The 25,672-nt window shown below is 37.5% G+C and overlaps 1 protein-coding gene across 2 annotated transcripts; it reads left to right on the forward strand.

The window, feature by feature from the left end:
• The first annotated feature begins 549 nt into the window (after positions 1–549).
• On the forward strand, positions 550–22,271 carry LOC308688861 (lipopolysaccharide-induced tumor necrosis factor-alpha factor homolog). 2 transcript variants are annotated; one of them, XM_081362300.1, is made up of 12 exons: positions 1,129–1,411; positions 1,568–1,706; positions 1,785–1,915; positions 3,638–3,861; positions 4,621–4,784; positions 14,232–14,283; positions 18,318–18,424; positions 18,514–18,603; positions 19,195–19,260; positions 19,384–19,458; positions 20,292–20,436; positions 21,764–22,262. In XM_081362300.1, the coding sequence occupies exons 7-12, from the start codon at positions 18,328–18,330 to the stop codon at positions 21,867–21,869; spliced, it is 579 nt and encodes a 192-aa protein (XP_081218426.1). In that variant the 5' UTR covers positions 1,129–1,411; positions 1,568–1,706; positions 1,785–1,915; positions 3,638–3,861; positions 4,621–4,784; positions 14,232–14,283; positions 18,318–18,327; the 3' UTR covers positions 21,870–22,262. The 2 variants fall into 2 exon arrangements, with proteins under 2 accessions (XP_081218425.1, XP_081218426.1); XM_081362299.1 differs by lacking the exon at positions 1,785–1,915 and having other exon boundaries at positions 550–1,411; positions 3,638–4,784; positions 21,764–22,271.
• Positions 22,272–25,672: the final 3,401 nt, after the last annotated feature.

A 25,672-nucleotide genomic window follows, 5' to 3' on the forward strand; every position in this document is an offset into this window, starting at 1 on the left:
AGAATCACAATAAGGAATTAAACCTATAAATATCAAGATTAAACTGGTGTTGTGCGCATATATCAATCATCCCAGCTAACAAAAAACTTTTGCTAACGTTTGTCTAAATGTTCTCTGAATGTTCAAATTGTCCAGGTGTTTTTTTTTTTTTTTTTTGGTGATCAGTGTTTGCTTTAGTTGGGATGTTGGCCCCTATACTACTTGTGTTTGCTTGTTTTTGGCTGCTGTAACTGTGTGCTTGTATAACACAATTGTTGTGGCAAAGAAAGCCAAGATCAAGTGAGATCAGATGTTGTCAACTCCTTGTTGATGATGACGAAATCATCACAACATGAGCATCAAATATTGTGTTTTTAATTTTGTGTTTATATTTGGAATTTATAGTTGCCAACCTCGTGAAACTGATCATTTTAAAGCTATTAGTGCCAATACTGCACTTATCTGAAAGTTTTGAGCAAGTGTACCATGTAGTCATACACAGACATCAAGATTTTGCATATAAATCACAACAACGGTGAAAATCAAAGCAACAAGGAGCTGATAACACCTGATTGTGTCTTACAAACACACAGCTACAGCAGCCAAAGAAAAGATAACACAAGAAGTACAGGGACCAACTAAAGCAAACACTGCCCACTACAGTGGTGACTTCAAATAGATGCTAAGTTGTCTAAAGGGGTGCGTGGTTTATTTTATTTTCATGATTTTTGGAAAAACACAGACTGTCTAATTTAATGCATCCTGAGAGTGTTTATTTGGTGCAGAACTAGTATAAATTGTCTAAATGAGACTTTAAATGACTTTGAAAATATGTCCAAAATGACCACATTTGAACTAGTTTTTAACCTTGCACGGAAGCTCCATGAACAGAACATGTCAAAAAAAGACGTCATAAAAACGTTCATTCTGGCCCCCCATTGGACATCTTTTCAACGTCCGACTTTTTGACAAAGACATTGAAAGACGTCTTTTGAAAATAATTTTGCTTTGTGGGTAACCTTGCTGCCTTCAGGACCCTTTTCCTCAAGAGTCTTAGGCCAGGGCCATAGAACGATTGTCGTTCTGCAATTATAGCGCAACACGCTAACAAGTATTGCGTAGCTGGCCATGCTATCATGATGCACGACTCAGCATTAGTTGGTTCAGTCGAATTAGTCTGAGATCCTACGACAAAATGCCTGCTTATGAAGGTTTGTGCAGGTCCGCTGCTCAGCCATTGGCTTGTACAGTTTCACTGTGTGATTAAATAAGGATTCAGCATTCGAAAAAAAAGGAGTTTTCCCAAAGCGCCTATAGCGAAGACACAGGGAACCGAGGTTATGTTAATAACCAAGTACGTTTTCTGTTTTCCAGCTTCAGTGGACACACAAGAGACCGCCCATCACAGTCCAGCCTACTGTGTCTGCCCCGGGTGAGCACTAAAGCCCTAGATTACCCAGGCTCTGCATTCAAATACTAGAAGCTTTCAGCAAGTACAATAGGCATTTGTATGGAATAGTATGTTAGAAGTTTATGATCATAATATTATTAATTTTCATCAGTATGATCGCTTTATATGCATTTGTAGAAGTAGTTATTACACCACGGATGACTGATGTCCCTGTGCAGTTGAAATGTCCTCACTGCCACAAGAAGGTCGTCACGGAGATGAAATTTATCAATGGCATGAAGGTGTGGCTCATCTGTATCAGTCTTGGCTTTTTAGGGTAAGGAACCGCATTCATCAGATTTCAAATTGATCACATTGATATGAGAAAAGAAACCACACTTTTTTTTCAATCCAGGGTCTGGCCGTGTTGTTTGATTCCGCTCTTTGTGGATTCCTGCAAGGATGTAGAGCATGTCTGCCCAAGCTGCAAAAGCCTCCTCCATGTGCACTGTTGTGGCAAAAATTCATTAAACAATCATCAACTGCGTAAGAGACACTCTGAAATTCAAATGATCATTAAAAATTATTTTATTCTTGCAAGAAGGCCCAGTTGCCACACAGAAGTCTGTGAAACAAGTGCGACGACGAGAGGGAGGGCAGAGGAGTCTTTATACTGCTTTCAAGGTCTCCTGCTTACAGGCCCTTATCTAAACAAGGAGAGGCTTCCCTGCTAGTTTTCTGATACTGCTAAGTTTGTTCTTACAAACTCACAAATTCTAAATTGGGCGACCTCTGACCCTAGAAGTCAGAGGTCCCTTCTCATTCTGCCGCCTCCTGACGTCCCACCTGTTACCCAGCATTAAGAGAAACACATACACGTCAGTTTTACCACGTAGACCAAGTATAGAAGGTCATTTCAATGTTTTACTGCAAATCAATGAAAATCAAAATTTTCCATAACAGCACAAACGCATGTAGCTTGTTCTGAAGCGGAGAAAATCTGGAAAACCGAAAGAAAAACTTTGGAGTGTTTGAAATGGCAGAATCATTGCTGGACATTACTGGACTTTCTGATTCAAAGAAAAACAACACCATGCAAATGGCAACATCTTGATATAGACTATGATTTACTGTATTATTCTTGCAATTCAATGTAATAAGCAAAATATACATTTTTACTTCTTGCTGCCATTTTTGCACAACACAAGCTTATTTCCATGTCTGTTCATGCCAGCTTCTTTTTTTTTTTTTTTCAGTTACACAAAATTACAAGATTTTATTATTATTTTATCTGATAATATAGCATGCTATTTCAGATCAAATCTATATAATACGATATAGGACTGTGCAATTAATCGAAATCGTAATAAAATCACGATGTGAGCCTGCCTGATTTCTAAATCACAGAAAGCAGGATTTTTCTGCCGGCCACCTCAGAGTGAAATCTGAATGCAGCTTGGCTCAATCATAGAGTTAGAACAAAGCAATTTTACTGTTGCTTGAGACATGGAAGAAAGCACAGAAACAGGGAATGTGAATTCAGGGCAGGATAAGGACCAAAAAAACATATTCTGTGGTTTGGGAATATTTTGTTGACAGGAGAGATGATGTATCACGGAAAAACAGAGTAGGGGTTGTTCATTCAGAACACCTTTTGCAATTTTAAAAAACACGAGACTCAGGTCTAGAGATATGTTTTATTTTTTATACTTTTACCTTGCTCAATGCTTAAAAATGATGAACAGTACTTCCTGTAATGTTAATAGAGTGTTCAATGTTATGTGGTCTTTAATAATGTTCTCAAAATGTTAGAACAAAAATGTTTTTTATACATTGTTTGTAGAAGGTTTTTTAAATAATTTTCCTTATAATGTTGGGAGAAAATGTACGTAGAACAACATTTATGGAACATCCTTTAAACATTAGAAGGACAAATACAGCTAATAGGTCCTAACTCAACCTGCTCTTAATCACGTCATTTTCAATAGGGCACAGCTGATTGGTTCCTGCTGTATCAGTAGCCAATGAGCTCGCATGCTCAACCTTCAAATACATGGGTAGCATTTGCCTTAGCGGTGCAGAGTGCTTTCAGAAACCCTCCACCTTCCCCAGCTCCACCTGTACAGATTTCTATTTCATGACGTGCTGCAACTTCCTTCACTGATTCCTTTCAGGAGCTCCTGTCGAGTGCAATGTGTTCCCAGTTGTTCGATGTGGTATGGAAATTCTTGATATTGTCCTTGAAACGTTTTTTTTTTTGCTCACCAGATGCTCGACTACCTTCCTTCAGCTGGGAGTACAGGTTCTGTTTGGGGAGACATGTTTTGGACAAGCGGATAGTATGGCCTATCTATCGAAGTTGGTGCTGTATTATTGCAGTGGTGATGCTGGTCATGTTGGCTTCCTCCAAGATGCTGATGATTTCTGCTCTCCCAGCTGTTCCTCAGAATCTTTCATGGGGATCTTTGATGGTATTGTTCCATGGCTTTCAGGTAGGTGGTCCATGAGCAGGCTGGAGAGGACAATAGTCCTGCTGGCTATTAGGTCTCAGACTTCGAAGACTTTTTTTCCTGAGTCTGGCGTAGGTTCCACTGGCACAACTCAGACGATGGTTTAACCTCAAAGTCTATGTCAGCTTTTGAGGTGAGAAAACTGCCGAGGTAGGGGAAGTGGTCCATGTTTTCAAGAGGTGTTGTCCACTTTTATGGTTGGCTGGGTAGCTGGCTGGTTTTTGTGGAGATTGATAGAACTTGGGTCTTCTTGATGTTACATTTTAGTGTCACAACCTCTTGTGTAATAGCTGAGACACACGCTGACATCATAAAAACCTTAACAATGGTGACAATCAAAAAATATTCAAATATAAATCAGGTCAGTTTCTAATGATGTCTTGGCAAAGGCATATAGGATGTCCTGGAGATCTTCTGCTGAGTGCACTGCGATGACATTATCGTCCACGTACTGAAGCTCTGTGATGGTGGTGTAGTTGACCTCATAATCTTGGCAGAAAACATCCTTTGAACAACATTCTTCAAAAGTCCTTTAAATATTAAGGGTCACTAACTTTTCTCTGGCTGCAGTATTAGTTTGTTCAGAAAACACATTTACTCTGTCGGAAGAATCCAGATGTTGACTTTTAATTAATGGTGACATCATTAGAAAGTGGTCTGATTCACTGATCATATCTGAAGTCTAATCACTGCTCAGAAGTATGTTTTGTTATTAATTTTTTTTAATATGTTCTGACGTAGAACCAGGAAATGCTGTACTGTGTTAACGAAAGGATCAGCATAGCAGAGTGACATGGAAGAGATGAAAACCGGATCAGAAACCTCTCGGATTTCATCAAAAATATCTTAATTTGTGTTCCGAAGATGGACGAAGGTCTTACGGGCTTGGAACGACATGAGAGCGAGTGAGTAATTAATGACAGAAATGTCATTTTTGGCTTTTGATCTGCCAATCTGGTTTGTAATTGAAGCTGGTAATGCTGTTTGTGGAATTGTTTGATCAGATCTTGAGAGATTTAATGTCTTCTTTTTTCTTCAGCTGATTGTGACTGAAGTCAGTTGTAGTTCCTGTTCTTGTTGTTTCTCTTTTCTTCAGTGATTCAGCTTGTTAACATCAGGTGTTCGAATGACTGACAGAATGTTTCAGGAACATCATAACAACCTTTAAATGACGTTCTATCATGAACCTTTATTTAACCGGGACAGAAGACTCACTGAGATTAAAATCTCTTTTACAGGAGAGTCCTGGCCAAGATAGACAGTTGAGTTTGCATATACAGTTATATATCAAAGTTACGAAATACAAAAAAAACAAAAAACATATAAACATAAAACAAGCAACTGGTTAAAAACATTTACACACCATTTTACTATTACACACTATTGTCTGCACACTTGAATCCTTTCAGCAAATTTAATAGCCAAGCTTTCGGTCAGACGACCATCCTCAGGGCATACAAACAATCAATGTAACAATCAACTTAACTGTGTTCAAACACATCAGGACAATTAACAGTGATTACCACACCTGTGGAAGCCAGGTAGGAGAGTTGTAGTCCAATGGTGGGAGTTGTAGTTTTTCTTTAACCTACCCAACATATTGAGTCATCTACATAATTTACACATTTACTCCCCATAGTGAAAATCCCCAATACAAGAAACAAACATAAGTACAAATATACAAAAATACAGAAATACAAGCACATATATACATACATGCTGTATAAGTACATGGAGACTGCAAGGACATCAGTAAAAACCTTCATAAACTGCAGTATTCAAGACTTATAAAAACAGTACAGCTGTGACTATAGCATGACACTCATGTCGAAATCCACATTTAAACCTTTGGGATATAAGGCATCCAAAGTATGAATCCAGTACAGTTCCCTTTGGCATAGCACTTTGTCAATGTTGCCACCTCTAGATAATTTAATCTGCTCAATTCCCTGAAAACGGAGAGAAGAGACTGAGTGAGCACACTCTGTAAAGTGACAGGCCACAGGGTAGTTAGGATCAGCACGTCTGATAGAGCTTTTATGCTCACTTATCCTCTGTTTTAAACTACGTGTGGTCTTTCCCACATACACCATGTCACAAGGACATCTTAAAATGTAAATAACATTCTTAGTTTTACATGTAATAATGCCCTTCACATTGTAGCTCTTACCGGATCTGGGATGTTTAAAGTTACAGGTCTTGTGTGTATTATTACATTGGGCACAACTGCCACAGGGATAGTTACCATCCCTAAGAGGTGCTAAGAGTGTTTGGGTAGGAGCTGATCTTATGCATGCTTTTACTAGCCTGTTGCGGAGGTTAGGGCCCCGTCTGGACACAAACAAAGGTGGATCCTTAAATTTATCCTGAAGAGAAGAATCATCAGATATTAGGTGCCAGTATTTCATAATGGTGTTTTTAATAATAAAGGATCTTGGAGTAAAAGTAGTTATGCAAGAGACAGAAAACTTTTTATCCTTTTTAACACTCTTTTTCAAAAGGTGTGGCCGTGGTGTGGAGAGGGCGATATTATATGCCTCTTCAATACTTTTAATGGGATACCCCCTGGCTAGAAATCTTTGCTTCATATCTATAGCATTCTCCTTGAACTCTTCAATTGAATGGCAAATCCGTCTAAGTCTATAGAATTGACTCTTAGGCAGGCCGTTTTTTAGGGCACTGGGATGCGAGCTGCTTGCCAAAAGGAACGAATTGCGATCCGTCTCTTTACGATAGAGGGTTGTGGTCAATCTACCATCTTCTAGTTTGATCCACATGTCTAGGAAATGCACACATTTGGAGTCAGATTCTACAGTAAATTTTAGATCTGAGCTCATCCTATTGAGGTGAGTAGTGAATTCATTCAGCTCATCTTGGGACCCTTTAAAAACACACAAGACATCATCTAAGTATCTGAAATATCTGATGATATTACTGTAGAAGGGATTTCTGTCCTCGTTAAAAATAAACTGTTGTTCAAAGAATCCAACATACAAGTTCGCATAACTGGGGGCAAAAGTACTCCCCATACTTGTGCCTTTAACTTGGAGGTAATATTCTCCCTGGTGGAAGGCAAAGAAATTTAATCTGAGAATTGATGATGCCAGATCACAGATGAAAGTATTAGGAGGATTAACATCCTCAGGGCGATTCTGCAAATAATATTCTAGTGCTGTAATACCTCGTTCATGGGAAATATTGGTATAGAGACTTTCTACATCAAATGTAGCTAAAATGGTATCAGGAGGGAGATCCCGAAGTTCAGAGATTTTATTAATAACATCTGTAGAGTCTTGTACATAAGCAGGCAGATTTTTTACAAAAGGTTTGATGAAATAATCCACAAAGTTTGATAATGGCTCTAATAGTGACTCGTTACTCGCAACTATGGGTCTGCCCTTGGGTTTAATAAGGCTTTTGTGTATTTTAGGAAGCATATAGAATGCCGGAATGACCGGATGTTGTCTATTGAGATAACTGAATTCTTCTTTGGTTATCCAATTTTGTTCTAGGGCTTGAGTAATCAGCTCACTAATTATTTTTTGAAAATCAGCCGTAGGGTCACACTTAAGCTTCCTATAGAATGTTTCATCATTCAGTTGACGATATGCCTCAGTTACATAGTCAGTTGTATTAAGGATAACAATAGCCCCTCCCTTATCTGCTGGTTTTATTATAATGTCTGTATCTTTAGCAAGCTCTTGAATGGCATTTCTTTCATCCTGACATAAATTTTGCTGATGGGAGTAAGGCGTAGTCTGTAGCTTCTCAAAAATCTCTTGTTCAACAACCCTACAGAATGTATCGATCGAGGGGTGGTTTACATGAGGTACAAATGTACTTTTAGGCTTAAACCTAGGTTTAATTAAACTCTGGTTTTCATTCACAGTCCCAAAAAGATGTCTCAATTTAACCCTTCTAAAAAAAAGGAACAAATCAGTCTTAATTTCAAAAGAGTTTGTATGGCTAGTGGGAACAAAGCTCAAACCCTTACTTAGGGCCGAGAGATGTTGAGGAGTAAGTACCTTATCAGACAAGTTCACGACCGGACTCTGGCCTGTTGGCGTGTCACTGGCCCCATCTCCAGTCCGTTTCTTTTGTCCTCTCCTCGTCTTCCTTGGTTTCCTGTCTTGTTTTTTTGACCGTTTTTCTGTGACTTCCTTCCCTTGTTCCATTGGTCGTTTTTTGGAAACTGGCGTGTTTGAAAGCGATGGGCACTGCGGGAGGAATCGGAGTCGCTAGGGAAGTCACTATCCGATGTAAAGCCAAACTGTTGTACACGGTGTCCTCTTAACATGTCTCGTTGGGTCTCCTCTCCAAACAACCATTTATACACCTTTCCAGTCTGATAATCGTTGGCATCTCTCCTGTATTTCCTCAGTTTAGTGGTCAACATGTTGTCTTCAAATTCTTTCAGTGTCTGTTTAATTGAGTCACAGACATGGGCAAAATCAACACCCAACTTTTCTTTCATGAATGTTTCTTGTTTTACAATGTCTTTTTCAATGTCCTCTTTTTGTTTTGTGACCTCTTCAATTATTAAAAGCATTAAATCCATGGAGCATTTATTAAGTATCTCACACCATTTCTTATTAAAATCTTCATTTTCTTTGCCGATTGTAGGTGCTTTTTGGATACGTAGACCTTGTGGAATGCGTTTGCTTCTCCAGTACTCACTCAGTGTACTTCCATGAAGTTTCATACGAATTTCTTTCTTCTTTAAGTGTGTCAGTTTCATTTTCATATCTTCTGCTGAGAGAGAATGGATACCTGTAAGGCTGATAGTAGGAAACAGGATTCTCTCTGCATCTGACATGGAGTAGGCAAAGGTCTCAGCTCCTGTTGTGGTCAGTGCATGTGGGAAAGACCACACGTAGTTTAAAACAGAGGATAAGTGAGCATAAAAGCTCTATCAGACGTGCTGATCCTAACTACCCTGTGGCCTGTCACTTTACAGAGTGTGCTCACTCAGTCTCTTCTCTCCGTTTTCAGGGAATTGAGCAGATTAAATTATCTAGAGGTGGCAACATTGACAAAGTGCTATGCCAAAGGGAACTGTACTGGATTCATACTTTGGATGCCTTATATCCCAAAGGTTTAAATGTGGATTTCGACATGAGTGTCATGCTATAGTCACAGCTGTACTGTTTTTATAAGTCTTGAATACTGCCGTTTATGAAGGTTTTTACTGATGTCCTTGCAGTCTCCATGTACTTATACAGCATGTATGTATATATGTGCTTGTATTTCTGTATTTTTGTATATTTGTACTTATGTTTGTTTCTTGTATTGGGGATTTTCACTATGGGGAGTAAATGTGTAAATTATGTAGATGACTCAATATGTTGGGTAGGTTAAAGAAAAACTACAACTCCCACCATTGGACTACAACTCTCCTACCTGGCTTCCACAGGTGTGGTCATCACTGTTAATTGTCCTGATGTGTTTGAACACAGTTAAGTTGATTGTTACATTGATTGTTTGTATGCCCTGAGGATGGTCGTCTGACCGAAAGCTTGGCTATTAAATTTGCTGAAAGGATTCAAGTGTGCAGACAGTTTTATTTATCTTTTGAGATCTTCAGTTTTGTTTGTCTGGCACCTTGTTTTTCGTGAGTGCGGTGTTACTCTTTCAAACTATTACACACTATTAACATTACCTATTACAGTCAACAATTTGTCTCACAGTGATCTCACCATTTGGTCACAATGTGAGCTCATCCCAGAAATGTCTAAACATTTGTTTGACGTCAGACTCCAACGTCATTAAACAACTCCAAAAACAGCATTACCAGCTTCACTGATTACAAAGCAGATTTACTTTTTTTTCTGTCATATGTGTAGAAAAGTTCTTATTGAGTTTAACAGAGGTTTAGATGTTTTACTGAAAATAATACTTTGGTTTGGTGTCACCATTGTGGTGATCAGTGTTTGCTTTAGTTGGGCAGTTTTACTCTTGATGTTTTTCTCTGGCTGCTATAACTGTTTGTTATAAATTGTGATAAGATAATGTCAGCAATTTAATGATAAAGATTTAATCATCATGAAGTGCTCTGATCAGCTGATCTCATCTAGACCGTCATATGTGCTACTAATTTCATATATCTGATTAAATGAATGTTTCTACAGCATGAGATTCAATGGTGTTTTAATACGATATAATCAAACATTTTGAACTACTCCTTTGCTTAGACCAGGGTTTCTCAAACTCGGTCCTGGAGGGCCACTGTCCTGCACAGTTTAGCTCCAACCCTGATCAAACACACCTAGCTGTGAGTTTCTAGTGATCCTGAAGACACTGATTAGATTGCTCAGGTGTGTTTGATCAGGGTTGGAGCTAAACTGTGCAGGACAGTGGCCCTCCAGGACCGAGTTTGAGAAACCCTGGCTTAGACACACTCAAACCTCAAGAATTAGCACAACACAAATGGTGACATGCTTCATGCCACAATGCATTCTGGGAGCCACTGATGAGTTTTGTATTATGCACCCAGAAAACACTGAGCACCGAAGCGTGTCGCCGTTATTGAGATTCACACTTATTCGCACTTATTGTGCACAGTTTTTTTTTTTTTTTTCATATTGAAGCCTCCAGATATTCTGGTTAAAATACTGCTGGATCTCATGATGTAGAATCCCAGGATTGTTATTATCATGTAAAATTGATATCAGAGTTTTGATACTAGATTAAATCTGACTGCTACAAGATGATAATATCTTTACTATAATAATAAGCCAACATACTTGATCACATTTTCTCTTGCTGTTCACACCATAACACTGGTGGCTGTTAAGTGAACTGCAACCAGCAGCTTACTTGAAGCGATATACCCGTTCTCATCCCAAGGCGTCATATACTGACGCTTTTGACATTTTGTCTACATCCAACGCACATAGCACCCTTTAGCGTCAAAATGAGATGCAGATAGATATGGGCCAGAAGGCGCCTCCTAGTGGTCTAACCCTAACCCTACCCCAGACCTACCTACCCATAACCTAACACAGCTCTGTGCGTCTCATATTGACGCTAAAGGGTGCCATGTGCGTTCCTTGTAGACGAAATGTCAAAAGCGTCAGTATATGACGCCCTAGGATGAGAATGCGTAAAAGCTGCTGAGAAAGACGTTTCTATGAATACGTATATGTGCTGCGCATTCCTCTCAGTAACAAAATAAACACAACAAAAACTACATAAATGAGTAAATCCTTTTTAGCATAATTTCTGAAGCATTTTATGTGTCATATTATGGAAGAGAGGCTCTTGAGAGCGTGTATAAATGTCATATTTTTTTATTTTCCCAGAAGAGTCCTTCACATAAAAATGAGTCTACAGGCTTTCATAGACACCCTAAGTCAGGGAAGTCTTGTTTTTTTAAGTTTTGTTACAAGCCGTTCCCATATGGGTAATGAAATTGGCGATTAATACATGATAATTCTTACATATAGCCCCTTTAATACTAAAATATATTAGATTTTCATCAAACAGAGGAATGGAGCATCTGAAGCGTTGAATACGGTTTGAAATCAAAAGACACATTTCACAGAATATTTAACGTATGGTGGTATACCTTATTATTGTTAGGTGGTGTAAACACAGTTATTACAATCTTGGGAAATAAAGAAAAGTTTTTTTTCTGATGTGGTGTGCTTTGTATGGTAACATCTAAATGAACTGATTTCATGCAAGTCAAAAAAGTAATTTAATCTGGCTATATCAACCCAAATTACAATCAACGACAAAGTAATTTTTGTTAGTTAGATCAAGTACAAATAGACCAAATTTTAGTGCCTCCTTAGGATTTTACTGTGCCCCTCTACCCACCCAATTTCCTGTCATCATGACATTTCAACTATGCTCAGTAAAGACTATCATTCATGCATATGTGTTCCCTTTATGCTGCATTCTCTTAATAACTAACCTCTGAAGTCATGTATCCATGTATACATCATTTGACTGACAGAACTAGCTAAACAACTCTGACTTCTTATGCCATATAAACAATAATAGTTTCTTTTTACAGTTGGTTTTGTAAGGCTGGAAGCTTACGCTGCTATTTTGAACCAATAATCGGAACAAAAGGCAGTTGAAAGATGACGTGTTTAATTCAAATATTTATCTCCATTAAAGTTGTTGTTATTCTTTAACCTCTCATTCTGTAAAGGTCTTTCTTATAATTGATAGGAAAACGTAGGATTTAACCTGAACGTTTAGATAACGAAAGTTATAATCACTTTAGCTTTAAACATCATCAGTGATAAAAGGAAAGATTCTCAAAGCCTTTAAAGCAGGCAAATTTATTTATTAAGTTACATGTTTAAATTTGCAGACAGTATGTCTGTGCCTGGAGTGTCCCAACTGTCCTCAATCAGCATATTGATGAAATCCCTTGCACTAGATAGGTATTAGCTGTGACGATGAAGGCCATTGTGCCACGTTTATACCTTTAAAAGGATTTCTGAAGTACTAGGGCAGTAAAGAGTTCTGCCCATATTTGCTCATCCCTACAGTTTCATGTCTCTAGGTCAAATGGTTATTGAGTTAAATAGATTAACAGGAATAACTATATAACTAACGAGTCTGTATTAAATTACTAAAGGTGTACAACCCATAACAAGCCTTGTGCTAAATAAAGAATATTCTGTGTTTTACAGTTGGTTTCATGGTCAAACAGTCACTGAGTTTAATAGAATTATATTAATGAATTACATTTACACTACTATATTTATTTTAAAAACAAATAGAATGTAAATTCCACAATCATAATGAGAAAGGGTTAAATTAATAGATTTATAGGGATCTTAAAATTTATATGAATTTTTTTTTTTTTTTTTTTTTTTTTTAACGTTCCACTTTGTGCTGGGCAAAGAAAACCTAGTCATGCATTTACAGGTTAGTTTATCTTGAGTATGCGATAGAAATTGAAAATATAATGGGCATTTACGCGAATGCCAAATATAAAACTAACTTAACCGCAGGGTTGCCAAATCCCAGAAAAATGTCCACCCGCACCAAACACAAACACTGATCACCATGATGGTGAATACAAACGAAACAATAAAACAGATTGAGGTTTGTAGTAAAGTTTCTTTTGTTGCTGTTTCATTTGTCAGCCACTAGATTGTCCTAGTGTGTCATTTTTGTTTCTTACATTTGAACTCCTGTGTCTAGTGCTCTGTTAAACAGTTTTGTGTGAAATTACAGTACATTCCAGGTTAATAATTGCATGATTTTCACAGTAATTCCACAGCAGGACTTCTCATGTATCTAACTGCACTCTAGGAAATTTCTTTATACAATATCTTACTGTATTTCTACAGTGCACATGTAGCCTACTATTAAGGTACCCAGCATGCAGTGCGGCATGAATAGATTATGCTGTGGAGTTTCTTGATTCTTGTTGGTTTTATCTGTGCTGCTGAACTTATTTTTGGTTCACTTCTAGCAGTATGTGTTGTTTGTTTATTTTGTAATGTTTTAAAAAAACACATTTTGAAAGCATTGAGATGCTATTACATTAGAGAAACTTTAGGTGAAATTTCGAGGGCATTTTCCATTGTCAACACTGTAGTGATGTATAAAGCGCAGAAGTCACTTTCAAATTCAGGCAGAAATTTCACAGGTTAATGTGACTGAATATTTAATGTGCTTCCTTGCTTAAACATTAGATGGCACACTAGCTTCTAACTAGTAGCAACATTACCGGTCCTCACTGCCTGGAGGAATATCTCATTGTACTTCACTTAAAAAATAAATATTAATCTCTCTTTGATAGAAAGGCAGTTAAAGAGTGCTTTATAGAATGGGAGGCTTTTATTAGATGGTCCTGTAGAACAGCAGAATAAAACATCAAACCCACAAAGACAAATACATTGTTGTCTTCGCATCCATTAGTGGTATATCCACTTTCATTGTCCAGTCTTACTGTACAAATACAAGAGTGTTCATTTGTTACCAGGATACATGCAAAACAAACATTTTGTGCATTAAAGGTTGTAACTGAACCTCTTCCAACAAAAATATGTTTGTTTTTCTGAATATCGTAATTCACGCAGTCCTCTTTTTAGTGTTTATGTCAAGCATTTAAGAGAATATAGAGGTCAACAGTCTGAGATTGAGCAAAACTAGATAAGTTGACTGGTGTAAGCATGGTCGGGATGAGACGGGACACTGGAGGAGGTGTTAGTACTGGATATCAAAGTGTTTTGTGAACATGTTCCCACCTGATCATTCAATCAGGAAGCGGTTTAGGTAACGTACAGGACTTCTGATTAGGCAGTAGAATCAGTTTTCAGCTCCACCCCTTATTTCTGCCATGTCAGTGGATATTCTGAAAGTCTCTCTATCTGTCCAAGTGTCTTTATAGGGACGGGCATCAGAATCTCCACACCTCTCCACCAACTGCAGGTATGTGTCATAATATAAGTTTGGGTGTTTTAGATATTCTTTACCTTGGATTATTTGCTTCCACTGCAAATTTGTGATGTTTGGATACAGATACAGGTTGTTATATGAAATCCTGGGATATATAATAAAATAATAAAACCTGATGTTCAAATTCTGACCTGTGTTTTAAGTTTAATATTAAGAAGGTTGAACTTCTTAACAGATCAGGTAAATGTCAAAAGTGGCCTAAAGTGATCACTTTAGTATACCTGTCCATTAGTTTGTTGTAGTGTTTAATACATGTTAGTACTTGTTTCCTTTGCGATTGTCAAAACCTGCTCACTTTTATAATGTTCAGATTTGAAATGTTAAACACAGATGCTGTGTTTAAACCATGTCATGGTTTAAACACAGCATCTGTTCAGTTGTTCATGTTCTTGTGCTTTGTTCCAGTTGGTATATTATCCTAAATAGTATTGGGAATTATTGTGTCCCAAATAGTAGTATGGTGAAATGATTATCCAAAAGTAACTGGTTGGTTTACTAGTTTTGGTGGAAATTCGAAGTGGAGATTTGTGCACACTCAGATAACAGATAATAATTTCCACAACCCATTGCGTGTTGTACGAGGATCTGATTTGAATTAGTATAAGCACAAATAAAAATACTGTCTGAATATGGCATACTGACCCCGTCTGGTTTGAAACTTACTTCGCGACTGTTGAAAAGTATGTTCTATGTTCTACATCCACATGTTGTCATTATCATGTGACTTCACTGCCATTGCGTCGCTTCACTGCCATCCACAAACCCTCTTCATGTAGCCTCATGGGATAGTAAAGTGTCCATTGGATGCAACTTCAGAATCTCTCCGGAAGTGGTTAGTCAGCCGATAGATGTCGTGACCAAGTCGTGTTTCAAATTTGAAGTTGATATCACAAAAATGTTAGTTCCTATGAGATTTTGTTTAGGCGTAATGCCAATAAAAGTCACCGGATAAGACACCTTCTATTGAAATTGACACCTCCATTCCATTCCATTTTTTTTAAATGCGTTCTCCTGTAACAAATTAATACATTTCTGTCACAATATCACTTCTATTACAAAACAGTCGCCAAATATGTAAGTCTCAGGCCTTTCTGACAATATGTGTTTTGTTGAGATTAGAAAACAATTTGACTAAATAAATTTTGTTATGTAAAAAGTAGTCTCAGCCTCAGACGTCACGCCCACGGAACGTTGGATGTTGCACGCCGGTCTGTTGTTGTGGGGACATTTCAACGCCCCGAAACGTGACGCTGAACGAAACAAACTGTAATTGGTTGTTTGACATGTCGGTCAAACGGCCTTATGGGCGGGCCTTGGCCAAAGAAAGCTGCCATGAATTCCAGACCTTCAGCCGTCAGTCTGAAGGTCTGGCAACGCGAGACTATGTAAAAAGTGACTCCACCCACTAGGAGGAGCTTTTTTTTTAATCCCTGTTACCATGGTAAAGCAATGTCCGATTTCATTATGAATGATACCTAATATGTGATGATTACTCAAATATGTGATAGGAAAAAAATTTGCTCAATAAAAAAAGAGAGCCAAGCATCCTGTAGCGGGACGGTGTCAGCTGCCAGATGCATGTAACTAAGTGACAGCGGTCCTAGACATACATTGATGACGAAGTAGTATATCCTGCTTGCCTACTCTTCTGCTACATACTCTAAAGTATGTACTTTATCTTTACAAATAGCATAGTGTACATCGGTGAACTGGAATGCAGGGTTGGGCAAGGAATTATGCATTTCTATGGCAACACAGCCTTAGATGAAATCAACCGAAGAAAAACGACGTTAAATCTCTGAAGATCTCAGCAGAGGACGTTTAAACAACTCCACAAACAGCATTACCAGCTTCACTTATTACTAACCAGTTTGACTTTTTGCATGCGTCTACTGAAGTTGTAATTGAGAATTAAAAGAGGTTTAGAAGTTGATGATTTGAGTTTCGTTTAAGGTCACCATTATGGAGATCAGTGTTTGATTTCGTTGGGCTCTTGACCATTGGCTTTGTAATACCAGTTTTTCCTCTGGCTGCTGTAACTGAGTGTTTATAAAACATTTTTGTTATGACTCAAAAGCCAAAAGAGAATATGAGCATGTGTCAATGGTTGTTTTAATTATGAAAATCTTCATTTAGTGACTTAATTTACTGATCTTTTCCAGAGCAAGATATTGTATTAATTATATTATTAATTATAATAGAACTGATTCTGCTGTAAGGTCCATTGTTGTGACAATCAGATTATAAAACCTCTATGGTATCATGCTGACTTACAAAGACATCAAGAATCAGCATATGAATCTCAACAATGGTGACCATTGAAAAATGATTCATGCCACAATGCATGCTGGGAGAAATAGATAAGTTTTGTATTATGCTAGTACCCAGCATGCATTGCAGCATTAATCGATTTTTTTAATGGTCACCATTGTTGGAGATTCATATGCTGATTCTTGATGTCTGTGTGAGTTTGTAATTCAATCAACTTTTTGTGCACAGACTTGATTTTAAATCCTTCATATTATCAGATGGTCACAACATTGCTGGCTTTTATGCTGTAGAACCACAGTTTTGAATAAAACAAATAAATTTTTGCCTGTTAATCAGAGATTCGACATTCTGAATTAGATCAGAGAATCAAGTCACTGAATGATGATTGTCATCATCAATCCTTAACACCCGATCATACTTTTCCTTTAGTGCCATAACAAATGTGTTTTATAAACACTCAATTACAGCAGCCAAAGAAAAACATATGTGCCATAGTCAAGGGTCAAGAGCCCAACTAAAGCAAACGCTGATCTCTATCAAATGAAACTCAAATCATCAACTTCTAAACCTCTGTTAATTCTAAGAACTTCTGTAGACGTCTGTCAGAAATAAAGTCAGTCTGGTTAGTAACAAGTGAAGCTGTAATGCTGTTTGTGGAGTTGTTTAATCCTCCTCTGCTGTCTTCTTTTCTCTTCAGTTGATTTCATCTAAGGCTGTGTCTGAAGTCAATTGTAGTTCTTGTGTTTCTCTTTCCTCCTGCAGTGATTTTGTTTGTTAACAGCAGATGTTCATCACTAATGCTCAATCACTACTTAATTGATCACTTGATTATACAATTATTATTCGATTATCATTCTGGAATCTAGAAATGTTCTATAGCTCATTCAGTTTGAGTTCTGTTTCAGTCATTGTGTCCACACAAGTTTCGTTAATATTTGAGTGCAGTGAACTCAGTTTAATTTAGTACAAATTACTGGTAGGTTTTACAGTCTATCACTTTATCCGAACACATATTCCGCTGACTCATCTGTCAACTCCTGAAAGATAAAATGTTGTCAAACTGGCTGATCAGGAGCTCTTCTTTCAGGAAATCAGATTTCATGATAACACGGTTAGACAATGATGAACACTGGACAATTACTGTAAGTCACACTTAAAAGAGTCATGACATAAGTCATGACAGTAAAAAATATTTTTTCAGGTTTTAAATGAATAAAGTTATACTATATAATAATGATTTAATATATTTATTGTTCAAAATGAAGACAAAAAGTATTGTGAAGCGTTAGCGGATCAAGTTGATACTTAATGTCCACTAAAAAACAAATGTTAGTGCTGCTGTTCGAAGGTGCAGCAAAATACATATCTGAATGCCCAACCAATCACTGCTTTGATTGTAACATGGTACATTAACCAAACGTACGTGGTAAAATCAGACTGTTGGCATTCCTGTTCGTCTCAATAGCATGACCTCGTGAACCCAGAAAGTATGCAAACCTGTTTGATTTCGAAAGTATTTTTGATCCATTCACCGATAAATGCTGTGTGATTGATCACTGAGAACAACTGATTGATGCAACCACAAGAATCTGTACAATCCAACCACTTCATTACTTCCTGATTTGTGACAAAGGCAGCAGTCAGTCTATTTGTTATTTTTATTGTTGCTTTGCCAGTGTTGTTTGTAAAACCTTTACAACATACCATTAAAGCACTTATGTTTTTCTTATTCTCAGATTGTTGATTATGGATAAAGGACAGTTCCCCCCTCCATATCCTGGACCGCAAATCCAGACCAACTTTCCTAACCAGCCACAGCAGGTTTTCTATCAAACCCAACCAGGTCAGCGCCCCCTTACACTGATGTTCAGTTCAGAGACTATTGGTCATTGGTAGCTAACTACAGTGCTTCAATAATGATCTATTTTGCAGGTCCAATGGCCACTGTATACAATCCACCGCCCCAACAGACGTCAGTCATGTCAACCAACGTATCCCAAACGGTCCAGTCCTCTGTCATGGGTGAGAGCTGATGTTTACAGTGTTTAGAGGGAAACTTGAACGTCTCTGCGTGTCACAATAAGTATCAAGTCCTACAGCATTCCAAAACACTGCCGATACTTTCTAAACATTAAGGGACAAGTCATAAAAACATGACATATTGTTCTGTCCAACTGCGTTGTTTTCCTTAAGATATAAATATGTACAAGTAGTTAGGGGCCGAGCACCTGTTGTATCCAATACTGCTCTTCTTCTTCCACTCTTGAAGTTTATGGCAGCCCATAGTTTGAACGTTATCCACAGCAAATTCAGAGTCTCTACCTCAATCCCTCTAGCGTAACCAACTGTGCAAATTTGCAACCTATGACGTAATTTTCCGTCATTAAAATTCTTCCGGCATTTTGAACGATGAATAAAAAATTACTTTTTCGAACTCATCCTAGAAGTTTTGTCCAATTTTCACCAACATTGGCTTTTTTTCTTATGTGGTGGAAATCAGCTTCCATAGATATGACCCCAAAAACAATGAAGAATCTCCAAATGCAGTTTTGAACTTGGGGAAATTTGGGCCTTGGCAGTTCTGACTTATAAAACTCATGTTTTGTTTCACAGCACAACAGCCCATGTCTTCATCCACCGTAACTCAAACAGTCCATTCTTCAAGTATGCCTTCCGTTGGTGAGTGTCGATGTCTTGATTTATGAGACTCTCTGTTTGACAGGTTTTTAAAAGTTTACAGGATAATATTTCCCTTATCTCAAGTTTGAAGGAATTTCTGGTTCTGTGTGTTTTCTTTTTCAGCTCCAACGGTAATTTACAACCAACAACCCGTCATGTCTACCGTCACTCAGATGGTCCAGTCTGCACCTGCCCAGCGTGAGCTTAAGACTAAGACTTATGCGCTCAAACTCTAGACATTTACAGCCAGTGTTCGAATTGAGGGGGGGCTGGGGGGGGCTGGGATCTCCCATAAGCATCAAGGGACCCCCCATAAGGCCCAAAAAAATTACCTGGGGGGTCCCCTGGTTTTTCATTAAAACTAAAATTATAGAAACATAATTTATTAGGTAATATATATATATATATATATATATATATATATATATATATATATATTTTTTTTTTTTTTTTTTTTTTTTTATCAAAGAATTGCGCTGCCGCTCCCATTAGAAAGTAATTCAAATTAGATTTGCGTCAGATACATTTTATTTATCGTGCCATTTATACGCCAAAAACATATATAATTTTTATTTTTTTTTTGCATGTAAATGATACGCACTGCAAACCCCTTGGGTAGGATTAGGGGTGTGGAGTACGTGCGTATTACACCATAAAGTGCGTATCACACCATAAAGTGCGTATCATATGCATGCAAAAACTATTTTTGGCGAATAAATGGATAGATTATGCATATAGATTTTGGGTGGAGAAAAGTCTTTCTTCATCAGTTATTCACAGAGTTAATGCTCAGCTGCAAAAACATGTTCTGAAACACTAAAAGTTAAGTAAATGAAATTATAGTATTATATGAAATAAATAAATGAAAATATGTATATTATTACGTTTTGGGGGGGGGGGGGGCTTTGACACAATTCGAACACTGTTTACAGCATGCACATTATGCACCTGTACAGGATACTATTCTGGAGGTTTATGATCATATTATTAGAAATTTTCATCAGTATTACCTTTTTCCTCTGCATATGTAGCCACAGTGGTGATTATGCCCCCACATCTGTCTGAAACTCCTGGGCAGATGAAATGTCCTTTCTGCCAGCAGCAGATCGTCACACAGACGACATACATCAACGGAATGATGGCGTGGGTAATCTGTGGAACTCTTGGCATTTTAGGGTAAGGAACTGTATTCATCAAATTCTCATGTACAGAAAATCTGATTCAGACATATATTGAAACTTGTATATCATGTGTTTTAATATATTTGTATTTACACATTTATAATGATGAATTTGAAAATTAGTACATTTCAAATATATTTACTTTAAATATAATATCAAATAACACACTAGAGTTACAATGTTAATCAAGTCCTTTAAATGTTCTGTATGTTAGTCAACACATCAAAATATGTGTACTTCTTTACAGCATGACAAAAGTTTATTAAAGCTGATTGATTGATTGATTGATTGATTGATTGATTGATTGATTGATTGATTGATTGATTGATTGATTGATTGATTGATTGATTGATTGATTGATTGATTGATTGAACGAATGAACATTCTGGCCGTGGTGGCCTGATAACGTGAACTTTAAAGTAGATTTCAAAGTGCAAGTTTTTAAAAACGGGTGTAAACTTCAAAACGTGCATCTGTGAAAAGGGTGACAGCATGCACATGCATATTACGTGTCTTGTCTATAGACATGCGCCTTTGAATGCATAGTGCATAGTGCGCGCATATTTATGATTCTTTGCAGCCTTTAGCCACTGCCTAAAACGCACTGGATCCTTCATTGGAAACCGAAAGTAAATCACCCTCGCTAAGCATGTACTCTTTGAATTCAACACAAGTCGACAGCATTATAACTAAAAGTTTGCTAAGAACTATTTCCTACTAAAGCAAGGTGGTATTTGACTCTGGTCAGGCGTATCCATAGCAGACTGGTGGGAGTGGCCTTGGACGCTTATATGCCCAGTGCATTATGGGTGTTGAAGTTTTCCTACCTATTTGGCAAAAGTTTCCTCTATTCAGGCAGCAAAAACGTTTTCGTCTTTCTACTGTATAGGCAGCCAAATTTTTATTTAAAGCAAATTTTGCGAGCGATGAATTACCCGTTTAAAGGGTTAATTAATCCAAAAAATTAAACTAGTGTCATTAATTTCTCACCCTCATGTTGTTTCAAACCCGTAAGACTTTCATTCATCTTCGGAACACAAATTAAGATATTTTTAATGAAATCTGAGCCTAAATTCAATATTCTCATAATATAAAGTGATTGTGTCTCTTCAGGACATTTTGGACTAAATCGCTCAATCCATATGGATTAGTTTTACTTGATGAACTTCTTGAAACGTCAGAGTAGTAGTTGCATAGACTGTCAATGGAGAGAAAGAAATCTCTATTTCGTTGCTGATTGAATTAATGATGACCCACTAACCACAAAGGTATACCAGGAGAAAAGAAAATTAAATTTTTTAAACTTATTTTTTTCTGTCCAGGATCTGGCCATGTTGTTTGATTCCTTTCTGTGTGAATGCCTGCAAGGACGTGGAGCATCACTGTCCGAGCTGTCAAAGCCTCGTCTATGTGTACAGACGCATGTAGCTGCTTCTCGGAAGCAAAGAAAATCTGAACGACCAAACAAAAAACTTTACAGGCATCATCTTTTGGACATTCCTGGACTTCCTAATTTAAAGAAAAATAATGTAACGACGTGGGTTTCTCTTTCCTTATTCATGCAAATATATATATTGATACTGAATATGATATCTATTTTCTTACTGATAACAATACAAGATCCTGCAGAGTTCATTATGTATTGCACATCTTACTACTTATTGCCATTTTTGTTCAACCCATATGTTTACTTCAGTGTTTTGTTTATTTGATTAAATGTTCTTCTTCTGCAAAGCCTATTTTTTTCTCAAAAATCCTTAAAAAAACAAGATTTGTTGTATCAGATTAAGATTATCTAGTAACAATAAAGCATGGTATTTCAATGACGCTATTCACTGGCTTGGTTGAAGGTATTCTGCATGCACAGTTGTGGTCAGAATTAATGGCACCCCTGGTAAATTTAATCAAAAATGGCTGTAAAAAATAAATCTGCATTGCTTATCCTTTTGATCTTTCGTTCAAAAAATGTGCAAAAATCAAACCTTTCATTGAAGTAAAAGAATTGAAAGTGCTGGGGAATCACATTATGAAATGAATGTTTTTCTCCAAAACACGTTGGCCACAAATATTGGCACCCTTTTATTAAATCCTTTTTGGCAACCTCCTTTTGCCAAGATAACAGCTCTGAGTCTTCTCCTATAATGCCTGATGAGTTTGGAGAATAACTGACAAGAGATCAGAGACCATTCCTCCACACAGAATCTCTCCAGATCCTTCAGATTCCCAGATCCATGTTGGCGCTTCTTCTCTTCAGTTCAGCCCACTCATTTTCTGTATGGTTCAGGTCAGGGGACTGGGACAACCATGGCAGAAGCTTCATTTTGTGCTCATTGACACATTTTTATGTTTGTTTTGGATCATTGTCCTGTTGGAAGAGCCAAACATGGCCCATTAAAAATACACAAGCAGACTAAACAAGGAACAGCTGACAAGACTTAACTAATTGGAAACCACAGAGACTAATGAGAACAGGTGCAGACAAGACAGAACTTAATTGTGACAATAACCAAATAAATGTTTGTTTTTTTACCTAAACTCATAACATTACCGTTATTTATCACAAATAACTGGTATGTGTGTGTTTGTGCATATATATATATATATTGTAATGCATGCTGGATACCAGTTTTATACTATGGTAGCTCCCAGCATACATTATGTCACTGTTGTTGAGATTCATACACTGATTCTTGAGGTCTCTGTGTGTCTAAATATAGTAGCAGTTCAAAATGTTTTATGCACAATGTGGAACTGATTACCACAACAGTGCCGGACCTATTGCTATAGTATCACAGTGTTTATAATACACAAACAATAAGTGTTTGATTGTGTTTAATGACCGATCAGTGATAAACCTTGGGATGAGAGCTGTGAGGATCTAGAATACTCGATGATATTGTAACAGTTAAATGTTACTTATGGTGCTATTCTACTACCCCCATTAGCAGGGGACACTATTGTTCCTTTAGGCTACGATTAAATACAGGTAGGGAGTAGAAGAAGAGAGAGCTGTTTGGTAAGCCTGGTAACCTTCCCTTTACTGATATCCTGATTGGGAAACGTACCGTTTTATGCTCAATAAAAGTAAGGTTCCTTTGTTTCATATTCAATGGTGGCTGTATAAAATGTATTCCATTGTTGAGGTTTAGACTAATGTTTAATATTTTGTTTGTAAAAGGACTCCTTTGACTTACCCTCTTTAATTGTACCAATGGTGCAGTTGCTACTGCTTGGTCCATGTTGGGAATAGAAAGGACTAATTTCTACCAGAAAGACTCGGGAGAATTAATACTGTGACAATGAACATTTATTTAAGAGCTCAGCAAACAATCAAATTCTTTGGCGTAGGCCCCGTCCGTAACTCGCATTCCTAGGGTTCGGAACCTGCATATCCTGCCTGAAGACGAAGGCAGGGGTGCAGTTCACCCCCTGCGAAATAAGGAAGGGGGCCATCTGGAGGTGATGGGGAGGATGGAGGGGAGGACCCAGCATAGAAATGTTAGGGAGATGAAGGAAAAGTCCCGTCTTGGTGGTGGATGGGGAGGATGGAGGTGGTTGGAGCGACAGCATCTGCGAACTCAGACATGTGTAAGTACCACCCAATTATACTGGCTATTAGGATATGATTGGATAGATGAGAAGGTAATACATGACGTGAACGATTGAGGCTTCCAGGCAGAACTTGCGCTAGGCTTCATTTACCTGCATTATATCTCATATCTCATTGCCTTGGGTCATCGAAATGGGATATTAATCAAGAGGAACTGTTTCCTGCTTGTGTCTAGAATTGCTGTGTGGAGTATTGGATTTGTTCTGGACTGTTACCAAGGTTGAAGAGCTATATTGTCTAGAAGGGTTCTTTCATCTGGACTGTGGCATATAAGTATCACCACATTCATTGCATCCATCATTCTTATATTATGACTATTCTTTTTGTATTTATTATTATTTTATTTTTTGAGTCATTTGTACTGTTGGATTATTATTGTAACTTCACTGTTGTTTTTCCCCATAAATCTCTGCTAAGAAAATCAGTTTTCTGTTCTATTGTTTTCTTGTTTTCTTAATGTTTGTGACAAGTTGGTATGTAGATCCCTCTGATTTGTTCAGATTTATAGTAAACATTTACTCATAGAAGTACGAGTTTGTTATAATATCATCTTCAATAAATACCCAAGAGATGTTTTTTTTTTTTTTTTTGCCGTAATGATTGTATTTTAAAAACAGTGAGTCACAATAGAATGTTAAAAAGTTAAGGGTCAAAAGGGTTCTTTCCGTAAGAGTTGGGCCTTTTACAGATCTGTCAGCTTCATTTCGCCCCATTAAACATCTCCATATGGTTCTCCGTCCACCACAGTCCAGCTCACTGAGGTTCTGGTCAATACAGGTGAGTGTTCAGCAACAAAGACTCGTCATTTCTGTTTTTATTCATGTTGTGAGATTATAATACACTTCATTATAAACTTCATTATTATTATATACACTTCATTATAAACACTAGAGGGTGAAAGATGCTGAATGAATTGTAATAAAAACTCTTTTGAAAGCAATAGTGGTTACCAACATTACCTGTCCTCACTACCTGGAGTAACATCTCAGTGGTTGCTCAATCTGTGCATCATTGTACTTCGCTTAAAAAAATATTTATTATACACTCTCCATATAGAAATGTCATTACCCCAGATCAGGTCATGAGATCTTCCTGTAGAACAGCAGAATAAAACACCAAACCCACAAAGACAAATACATTATTGTCTTCGCATCCATTGGTATTCATGTATCCAGTTTCATTGTCCAGTCTTACTGTCCAAATACAAGTGTTCATTTGTTACCAGGATACATGCAAAACAAACATTGTGCACATAACAGGTTGTAACTGAACCTCTTCCATCAAAATATGGGGTTTATCTGAATAACGTTTGGCACGCAGTCCTCTTTTTATTGTGTTTATGTCAAGCATTTGAGAGAATATAAAGGCCAACAGTCTGAGATTGAGCAAAACTGGATAAGTTGACTGGTGTAAGCATGGTTGGGATGAGATGGGACACTGGAGGAGCTGTTAGTACTGGATATCGAGGTGTTTTGGGAACATGTTCCCTATGGTCATTCCACCAGGAACTCAGTTTATTTTGCATTATGATGAGAAACTTCTGAAAACGCATTTGCATCAGCCTTCATATCAGTGATTCAGCTCCACCCCTTCTTTCGGCCATATCCGTGCTTATTCTCAC

Source organism: Scardinius erythrophthalmus, assembly GCF_964197995.2.
Source record: "Scardinius erythrophthalmus genome assembly, chromosome: 3".
In the NCBI taxonomy this organism is placed as follows: Eukaryota; Metazoa; Chordata; class Actinopteri; order Cypriniformes; family Leuciscidae; genus Scardinius; species Scardinius erythrophthalmus.